Genomic DNA, 10,828 nt, shown 5'->3' with positions numbered 1-10,828 from the left:
TTTTTGCTGTTGCTGGCCTGCAGCAGAGCCCCGTACAAAACGGGAATTAACCCCTAAAATGCCGCGGCATTGAAGGGGTTAACGCTGCCCTGACGCTCTCATGGAGCGATCAGGCAGCAGTGGGATGTTGTGTCAGGCATGGGCCTAGGAACCGGGGGGGACAGATCCCCCCCAGTAACTCATGCGGGGGGACCGATAATTAAGAAATCCCCCCAGGGCCGTAGGAACCCCCCCAATAGAAACGCCGCAAATCCGGCCCGCGAGACCTCGAGGTGCGGCCCGCGTAAGATCGGCAGCCAGGGCAACCGATCTTACGCGGTTCGCACCTCAAGCCCTGCTACTTACCTGTGGGAGGGTCTTCTGTACTGCACAGAGGAACCGGAACCCAGCAGAGTTCACGTGACATTACATCACATCCTCTGTGCAGTACCAGAGAACCCAGAGGGGGGGTAGGGAGAGGGTAACTTGTAAGAAGGGGGGGTAGGGAGAGGGTAGCTAGTGAGAAGGGGGGGTAGGGAGAGGGTAGCTAGTGTGAAGGGGGCGATAGGGAGAGGGTAGCTAGTGAGACGGGGGCCATAGGGAGAGGGTAGCTAGTGAGAAAGGAGGGTAGGGAGAGGGTAGCTAGTGAGAAGGGGGGGTAGGGAGAGGGTAGATAGTGTGAGAAGGGAGGGTAGGGAGGGGGGTAGATAGTAAGAAAGTGTGAGAGGGGGGAGAGGGGGTAGATAGTGTGAGAAAGTGGGGATCTGATGGGGGAAAATGCTGTCCCCCCAGATTTTTAGGGGTTCCTACGCCCATGGTGTCAGGTCCCCACACTTGTGTGGGTACCCAATCAACACTGAACCCCCTTTCCTGAAGCTGCCTGTGGCAGCTGAAAACGCTATTGCAGGTTTTCCTGCAATTGTGGTTTCAGCCTACAGAATCACTCCGTGGGCGGGCTCTGAGTGGCTGTGCTGTCTGCCCAGATTCCTTTTTTTGTGGATTTAAGAGGCTGACAAACTCCTAGGCGCCAGGACAAAATTCTGAGTCGCCATGGCGACCTGGGATTTGTCGAGCCCTGTATTAACTCATGCTCTCCCTCATTCAGACAATTCATCCCCATATTAACTCATGCTCTCCCTCATTCAGACAACTCATCCACATATTAATTCATGCTCTCCCTCATTCAGACAACTCATGCTCTCCCTCATTCAGACAACTCAAGCTCTCCCTCATTCAGACAACTCATCCACATATTAACTCATGCTCTCCCTCATTCAGACAACTCTTTCTCACTATCTACCCTCTCTCCCCCCCCTTTCTCACTATCTACCCCCTCTCCCTCCCTTATCACTTTCTACCCCCTCTCCCTCCCCCTACTCACTGTCTACCATCTTCCTCTTTGTAGTTCTCTCACCTTTAGGTCCAGCGATGGGAGCACGAGGCTTCTGTCTTCCTGCTCTGCTGCGGTGCCCGCTGCTTCACGGCTGAGCGCCGAAATATGATGTCATATTCCGGTGCTCAGCATGAAACGCCGGCACCGGGACGCAGGTAGAGGCAGTGTGGAGGAGAATGAGCGGCGCAGAGCGGTTGCTAGAGCAATTAAAAGGCGCTCACTGGCGCCCCCTTTCAAATGGCGCCAGTGAGCGCCATACCTTAGATACGTTCTCTGTCCTAGGCGCCAGGACAATACTCTCAGTCGCCAAGGCGACCTGGCGCCCGGGATTTGTCGAGCCCTGGCCTACAATATTATAATTATGTTCTCTTTATATGTGTTTTGAACCCTTTCAGATTCTTATCTTGCTAACAGTGAGATATGTTTTGTGTAAAGAGATTACAAACAGTTGTATAAAAATGATGTTTATAAATATTCACAGAATATACATATAATTAAATCAATTTGCTAGACATTACAAACTGTTTTATAGATTCTCGTAGGAATTTTACGGTTTTTAAGAATGAATGTCTTTTAATCTTCGTTTCACATATAGAATTATTTCTCCTTACTTACACTTTCTCGGTGGGTCAGATCCCGTTCCGTCTCTAAAGTAGTGATGTCCGTTTCTTTTCAGTGCTTCGGATGAATCGGTTCAGTAGACTCGTTCACAGACTCGCTCACAGCACACTGACACAATACTTTCATAAATAAATACAGGATTAATCTTCACTGCCCCCAGGATTTAGATTCCCCTCAGATTTGCCCCCCCTTTACCTCCCAACTGCACCTTCAGTAAACATTATTAATCTAATTAAATAACCCTTAGTCCTCAGCATTAAATTAACCCTAAAGACCCCATCAACCACAACTGCCCCTAAATTAACCCTAAAGACCCCATCAACCATAACTGCCCTTAAATTAACCCTAAAGACCCCATCAACCATAACTGCCCCTATATAAACCCTAAAGACCCCATCAACTATAACTGCCCTAAAATTAACTCTAAAGACTCCATCAAGCATAACTGCCCCTACATTAACCCTAAATACCCCATCAAGCATAGCTGCCCCTAAATTAACCCTAAAGACCCCATCAACCATAACTGCCTCTAAATTAACCCTAAACACACCATCAACCATAACTGCAACAAAATTAACCCTAAAGACCCCATCAACCATAACTGCCCCTAAATTAACCCTAAAGACCCCATCAACCATAACTGCCTCTAAATTAACCCTAAACACACCATCAACCATAACTGCAACAAAATTAACTCTAAAGACTCCATCAACCATAACTGCCCCTAAATTAACCTTAAACACCCCATTAACCATAACTGCCCCAAAATTAAACCTAAAGACCCCATCAATCATAACTGCCCCTAAATTTACCATAAGACCCCATTAACCATAACTGCCCCTAAATTAACCCCCACCTCCCATCACTTTCAGCAGCCCAAATATTAATTTTATACTTACCGTTAGATGAGTTGCTAAGCAGTGTGGACGGTCTTTGGAAAGGGGCGGGGCCAATCGTCCGTGTGACTGCAGGGAAGGCAGCTTCCGGCAACATCTTACGCAGGCGTACAGCGCTCAGTGAAGCTGCCGCTGCCAGATACCGGAAGAATCGTATTTCATAACGGAGAAATGTCGCGCCAGAGGATAAAGCGTGCGGGGAGCTGCACTAATGGTATGCAGATGGATTATCCAGAGCACTGCAGGCCCCGGGCATGTGCTTGGTGGATAATCCGCCTCTGGGTTTGCGTGGCAGACGTTTTCCCTCTCTGGGTGCCGGGCTCCCTCCCACAATCTGACAGCAGGAATCAGGTCTCGCGTGTCACTGTGTACATATTTCTGTTGCAGTGACTCAGCTGTGTATAGGAGTCATGAGGCTACTAAGTGCCCTGATCGTGGTGGTTGCTGCCTGTCGCTTTGCTGAGGCCACACTGTCAAAGACTGATTCAAAAAAGGCTTCTATCAACTCATCAGAAAAAAAGGTAAGAAAACAAGTTTCTGAGAGCCTTTCCACATGAGGATGTAAACTTCCCTAATCCTTCCATTAAAGGGGCACTCCAGCTGTCATATCCCCCCAACACCAGTGATATCTTGTAGTTGGAAATGTATAGGAGAACACTGCAGTATTCCCTCATATGCATTTGCCCTGTACCCCAAATATGTAATTTCCTCATGTAACAAAAATTGTTCCCACGTCGTCATAATCATGGTGATCGCTGGGGCGCTGCTGCTGCTGCTGCTGCTGTGGGCAGACCAGCACAGCCCGAGCCTTCGATCACTCCCAAGGAGTGATTCTGGAGGCTCAAAACAGGCAGCTTCCATAAGAGCAGCCGTGCAGCGTTAACCCCTTTTTAGGGGTTAATACCCATTTTGTATAGGGTTCTGCTGCTGCTGATCTGCCTGGAAGCCTTGGTGAGATGCGCACAGACAACCTCAACTGCTGCTGGCACTTCTATGGATGCGCTGGTAAGTTGGGTGTGTGTGGATATAATGGTTTTCTGGAGGCGCAGTGGCATATAGGAGGTTAAAAGGCATATCAAGGAGGCAGCGTGGCATATGGGGGGTTAAAAGGCATATCAGGGAGGTAGTGTGGCATATTGGGGGTTAAAGGCCATATCTGGAAGGCACAGTGGCATATAGGAGGTTAAAAGGCATATCAAGGAGGCAGAGTGGCAAATAGGGGGTTAAAAGGAATGCATGGGAGGCAGAGTGTCAAATAGGGGGTTAAAAGGCATATAGGGGGGTATACGGCATTTCTGGGGGGCAGGTATGCAAATAAAAGGAAATAAAAACAAAATAAATAATTTTTCTCAATCAGTTTTAATTAAATATGAAAAAAATAAGAACTTTTTTTTTTCTTATAGGGTAGTCATATATTCAGGCTTTTTCTTTTTTCTTAAATTAATATTCAAATTTTAGGGGGTCGTTTTATAATTGAGCAAATGTGGTATATACTTTTGTTTAGCATTTTTTGTTTTTCTGGCCACTATTGGGGCACAACTCCCAGCATATCACGTTTTGAAAAAAATACCACGCATATGAGGTGTTTCCAAAAAAACAGGACAAATACCTAAATACACTTTTGGAGGTTTTTTTTCCTGTTTGCACTGGTTATATATATAGTTTTTATAGGTGAAACTGTGAAGATATTTCCCCCCACATTTTTAGATATTTTTCAGAATATATATAAATGAGAAGAGAGAATTTACAGTTGAAGAAGGACATAACAAAAACGGCTCTTATTTTAGCGCAAACATGGTTAAAAAAAAACCAAAAAAAACCACCTGGTCCTGAAGGGGTTAATATTAAGACTATTTCAATATGAAGTGCATCTCTTTAGGGATCGCAAACACAACAAGTTTACAGGGAGATAAAACAGCATTCATTGATGCATATTTCTTGTTTTTGGGAAAAATGCTGTATGACCAAAAGTGTGTGGGGCCGCCTGGCCATCACACCTACATCAGCTTGTTGGATGCACTGTTCCAAAGCCGTGGGAATTAATATGGAGATGGCTGCCTATGTGCAGATTTTATACACCTGTTAGCAATTGATGTGACTGAAACACCCATTTAGAGGGGTGTCCCAATACTTTTGGTCATAAAGTGTGTTTTTAACATGCATTACTTTTGAATATCCTACTCTTACAAGGGAAGCTACACTTTCCCCAAATGATGACTGCACATGAAAGTACTTTGTAAGTGGTCGCCCTCGTGACATTTGCAGAGCCAGGGATAGAGCTCACTGGCAGTAAGTATAACACATATGAGGAGTATGTGATCAGCCAAACTCATCTTCTGCAGGACAAATAAGGGGAGGGGGGGCAAATACATATAGGAGGATCTATACGATCCCACAATGCACTTACAAGGGAGGCTTCAAGGGACCTCTTGGCTCTTATATGCATTAAGTCGCGTATGATGGCTGGAGCATCCCTGCAATATACTGGAGTTGGAGGTAAGGCTGTGTGTTCATTGCTTTAGCTTTGCAGTTAATAGAAATGTGCCAATTACTTTTTCAGTCCAAGAGTGAAAGCAGAACAGTAGCAGGTGCCATCAGTATGCTTGGCTAGAAGTAGTCAGAGATGATCTGTTATGTTCACAAACTTTAGCCGAATTCATTTATTCAGGCTGTGTGCGTTATATGCAATATTATACATCTAAAAATAATGACCTACATTAATATTTTATTAATTAACATGAATTAATGACCTACATTAATTCATATTTTATTGTAATTGTTTTTGAGATATTTCTTAGAGGTTGTCTTATCTCTGGAATGCTGAGATCTGTAAGAAAAGTAGCATATCAAACCCTGTCCGTATCCTTAGTCTAGCAAAGGCAGGCAAACCCGGTCAACCTCCGGTTGTAATTTAAGAAAACTTTGTTGGTTGTTTTTTTTTTTTTTTTTTTCTTCCTTGTCTGTTTGGCAGACCCGCTTGTCTGATGTTCCAGTGCAGTCCCGAGGGGTGGTTTCCACTGACATTAAAGCCAAAGATATTCTTCAGGAGCATAGAAGTTACTGTGCTAAGAAAACCAAGGAACGTCACGTGTCTGGGGATGTGCTGGGATACGTCACGCCGGTAAGCTATATCATGTCTCTTGGACATCATTATGTGGACTTCATCAGCTAATCAAATCAATAACCTGGAGGTTGTTCACCAAATAAAATATCCCAGTTCTGTACTCCAACTAGACAAATTACGTTGAAATAAATATATATAATTATTTACAACTTCTGGCTACTATGTGAATTTCTTAGTTATGTTCTATTGAGTGTGAATTGACCTCTTCTTTTCTTGCCATGCGGTTTAGCTTGTATTACTTAGAGTTTATTGGGTTAATATGTTTTGAATATAGTGTATATTAGCCCTCTCATTTGCTAGTTCTGCGGTGTGTAGGTGCCGCAGAAAAAGCCATTAGCAACTTTTGTCATCTGTGGTGTTAGGTGTCTTGTATTGGCTCGCTTGGCTTGTTTTTAGTCTGCCTTTACACCATAACGTATAATGTCCAATAGGGAAAGCTAAGCTATATAACACAAATATGTTGGTGAGTTGTGGAAGAGGAGAGAGCTACTTAAAGACCCACCACCAAGAAATATCCTGATGTTAAAAATAATTCCAAACTTTTACTCCAAATCCTTTGGGAAGTTTAAATATAACATTAAGTCATACTGGCATGTTAACTGATTGGATATATTCTTATTAATTCATTGCTAACAAAGTGTATTATTAATATATTAATATATATCCGTAATCATTTGTGTCCTTGTCTTCACATGATTCATTCTAAACATACAGGAAATTTAGACAAGGCGTCATTCTTTTGGTATTAATAGTAGGAAAGTACATCCATAAATCACATCAAAGATGATTCCCTCTCTAAAAGCCAACATCGTCAGAAGCATTTGCACATGGAGTGATAGATAACAGAATTTTTTGTTGCTGCGTAAGCAATATCGCAAAACTATCATACTCTGAAGTGTAGTCATTTAAATGGGACATTGAATGGCAATCTCATTGGTCACTTGGCGCAACGCCAAGATGTCATCAATAAAGCAGTCATAGTGTCATGTGTGCTCAGAAATGTCCTCATGATCTCCAAGGACCACCTTTCTCTCCTAGTAGACAAAATTGGGCAAACATATCCTGATAACTCTCTTTTGGGACTACGTATGAAGATGCACAATAGATTGACACAAGAATACCTTTTTCCCGTTTTAGTTTATTAATGTGTGTGAACGTTTTGTCTTGATGGGAGTACTCCTGTCAAATCATCTTGGAATGGGTAAATCGTGACTAATGTATCTTTTTGCCTTTATTGTTTGTATTTTTTTTGTTTTTGTTTTTTCCCATTTATATATTTGATCAATATGTTGCATTTATGCCGCTGCATTGTATTCGCCTGTTTCTGGTATAATAACACACGAGTAGCTGAGAGAATCACCTGAAAGAAGACCTGCCTGATGACCTGTATGTGACGGTGATGTAACACAAGCTGGGCTTGGTTGTGGCTTGCCCCAAATGTGCTGGTAAATGAATGGACATCTGCATGATCCCAAGTGAGGAGAAACCTTCAATGCCAGGATGTGCTATGGAGGAACGCTAAAACAGCATTGCAACCACCTCCAAAAAATGGATTAAACACATCTGTAAATGAATAAGGATGGCCGAAGTCTATTTGATGAGTTGACATAGTTGGCTTCTAATTATAAATTTTAGCTACCCTGGTCACCATGATCATGATGATATATTATTTTGCAATATTTGCAAACCTTTATTTCTAGACTTTATTGATATTTTCTATTCTTTGGATCTACAAGATCTTCTTTTGCGAACGTAACATCTGTGCAGTACTCTTAACAAAGTTTCTCAGATGAAATGTCAGCTATGTGAACATCATGAAATCTACTTATTTTATAATCTCTTTTCCATTTTAAAATTCTACCTTTTGTGTAAAATCTGGTTCTACGGGTAGCAAATCTACTTTGAGGCATGGTAACTCTGATTTTGGTCGCAGAAGTCCTTGGAATAGATTGTATCTGTTGCCCTACAAGGAGAGTTACCTTCTGGAGCGGTTAAATTTGACGATATTGTTTCCATCCAGGAATTGTAGGATGCGTACTGACGCTACTGAAAGAGTTTGATGCTGTAGCTTGTGTCAGATCATTACCCACCAAGGAATTATGATTTTTTTTTAATACTCAATTTTTAATATATCGTGTTTTTAGTACTGATTATCATTTGCATGATCTAAACGGATTCTGTGTTTGACTTGAGGAGTGGTTTTAAGTAATAAAACCAGGAGCGGCATTGTTTTCCTCCTTTCTTTCAGTGTTGGGTGTTTTGTGGTTCTATCCTTTTCCTTAACATATTAGCATTTTGTCATTCAATAATGACAATGCAATTCATATGCTATTTTTATTTTAATGTCACTCTGATTGGATCTGATATATTGTGGAAGCTTCATGTGAAATCTTTGCATATTAACATTGGGCAACCTTTTTGCACGTTTGGTCTGAAGAAAAAAAAAAAGGCTAAAAAATGGAAATATGCCACCTACATTATCCTCCCATGCAAGTATTTGTGTATAAATGCGCACAGAGGCATAACAACATTTAAACCCAACAAAGGATGTAATAGGGCATTATTTGCTAAGCAGGATTGAATGCAGTTACACAGATTGGAGTTGTAGCATTTCATTCCTTCAGTACTGACACTGCAGGATGCGTTGATCAGTGGATAGATCTATACTGTGATCAGGAAAGCTACAATTCAGGTCCCGGCCTCCTACAGACAGGGAACAAAATTTCTCACTTAAAAAACTGAAGAAGGTTAATGTTCCCACGCCCTTTGAATCAATGCAAAAACTTTTTAAGTAGAAAGCAAGAAAAGGAATAATTAGTGGAGCACCTGTTGCACATTCTCATAAACAGTCTGTGTTGATTCAACCCCCCTATCGGAAGCTTAAGGACAAGTCCTTATTAATTCCAGTACATACTATATTAGTTTTTAATGTAAACTCTGTTTATTAAAAAAAAAAAAAAAAAGTAGAAAAGTCTTATTTTAATGTGGTAAGTGCTTCCTATATTAGCTAATCTTTTATCGATGGTGTCCTCCGTCTTCTACACACTTTCACTATTTGGCTATTTGATTTTATTTTTATTCTTTTAAAAATACAAATACACGTGCTTCAAATTAAACATAACTGGCTTGAACTCTCCACTGCACCTGCCTTGCTCCTCCCCCTCATTCTGCTCATTGGCTGTTGGCCATGCTCCTCCTACTTGCTCTGCTGATTTGCTCTTCAGCTCAGCGCTCATGCATCAAAAGGGCTCTGGTTGATTTCAATAAGATCACTTTCTTACCTCAGATTGGCTGCTTCATGCATCCAATCAGTGTTGAGAATTGTTGGACCATCGTAGCGGAGGTCAGCTGCAGCTGGCTGGTGGTGAATATTCCGTGTGTGCCCTTTGGGTAGAGGATGTGCTCAGCCAAACACCTCTCCTGCACAACTAGGAGTTGGGTTGGGACAGGGGTAACTGTATAAGGAGAGATTCTGCAGGATACCTCAATGCATTTGCAAGTCCACACAAAAATATAAAACACTGAGCTATCCTATGGATACAAAACCCTTCCCATACTCATTGGAGACCATATAAGAAGACACCCGTTACAGATTCTTGAGACCTACCTACATGGAGTTCACCCAAACCTCCACATGCTTGGCATACACCCTGTTCTTTCACTGCGCTAAGATCCCCCTGATCTAGCTCACCTGCTACAGGGAAACACTATAGGCAATTTTAATAACTACAAGAGCTGAGTGATCCTTTTTAATTTTAAGGATTCTGCCACCCCCCCCTCCCATATATATTAACCTCTTACTTTGCCCCAGCTACTTGGCTTGCGTTAGAAGTGTCCAGTTTAACACATTTCCTGCTGCCTGCACCCATGTATAATTACCCATGTATATATTCTCCAGCTGTTGCTGCTGCATGGGATGCTTTTTAATATAGTACAATCTTGAATTGTGTAATTCACATTAAGTTCCACAAGGTGTCAGTACCGTGCTGCCAAAGAAATGTAATGCTTCCTGACTTCCTTCGCTGAAAAGTAGCCTTTAAAAAAAAAAAAAAAAAAAAAGGAATTTTTTGGTAATCGTTACACGTCAGGTATAGCGTTCACGAACAATGCATTGTAGTAGCTCTAGCTATGTATTGTTTAATCTTTTGATTATTTTTATTATTGTATGTACAGTATATGGCTTCCATTCCTACAAACTACAGTGTGCTGATGGCAGCATAGAAAAAGCTATTTTCTAAAAGTATACAACTTGTCTCCTTCAGTCACTTATTGCACTGAACGTTTTCTTTTTCAACAGTGGAATAGCCATGGCTATGACATGGCGAAAACGTTTGCAGCTAAATTCACCCTAATCTCTCCAGTCTGGTTGCAAATCAGGAGAAGAGGCAGAGAGTCTTACCAGGTTACTGGGCTCCATGACGTGGACCAAGGTTTGTATGCTGCAGCATTTGTCATACTAACCATAATTACGAACAATTTTATCTAAATCTACAAAATCCAAGCGAAGTATCTTGCATTATCTTTTTTGTAGTCCTGACACTCATTCCTCTTGTTGACGTAAGGCTGGAATATTATTCCGTTTGTACTACCAGGAGGGATGCTCGCCAAAATAGTACCTTAGCTGTGTCAAGATCTCCTGTTTCCTGCAAAACTTAAAACATATGGTACTGTAATAGTTTTTGTACTACCCTGGTAATGGTCCAACATTATATCAGTGTGACGTTATGTTGTAATATGTAATGTTTTGGTGAAAAAGAAAGAAATTAAAATATCGTCCCTTTTAACGTTTAATAGTCATCCTCATTAAAAAACCTT

At 41.8% G+C, this 10,828-nt stretch overlaps 1 protein-coding gene across 1 annotated transcript in view; it reads left to right on the top strand.

Annotated features, from left to right (window-relative positions):
• The first annotated feature begins 3,299 nt into the window (after positions 1–3,299).
• LOC149274815 (chitinase domain-containing protein 1) overlaps positions 3,300–10,828 on the top strand; it is a 122,844-nt gene continuing 115,315 nt past the window's right edge. The window contains exons 1-3 of the mRNA XM_089505248.1: positions 3,300–3,410; positions 5,861–6,010; positions 10,311–10,443. Of these exons, the coding sequence (XP_089361374.1) occupies positions 3,300–3,410; positions 5,861–6,010; positions 10,311–10,443 (394 nt within the window). The remainder of the gene's footprint in view (positions 3,411–5,860; positions 6,011–10,310; positions 10,444–10,828) is intronic.

The sequence above is a fragment of the Sceloporus occidentalis genome, unplaced genomic scaffold, assembly GCF_023333645.1.
Source record: "Sceloporus occidentalis isolate IW3139 unplaced genomic scaffold, rSceOcc1.0.p SCAF_320, whole genome shotgun sequence".
Taxonomy (NCBI): domain Eukaryota; kingdom Metazoa; phylum Chordata; class Lepidosauria; order Squamata; family Phrynosomatidae; genus Sceloporus; species Sceloporus occidentalis.
The sequence above is the reverse complement of the archived record's forward strand: the minus strand, read 5'-3'. Positions and strand labels throughout refer to the sequence as shown.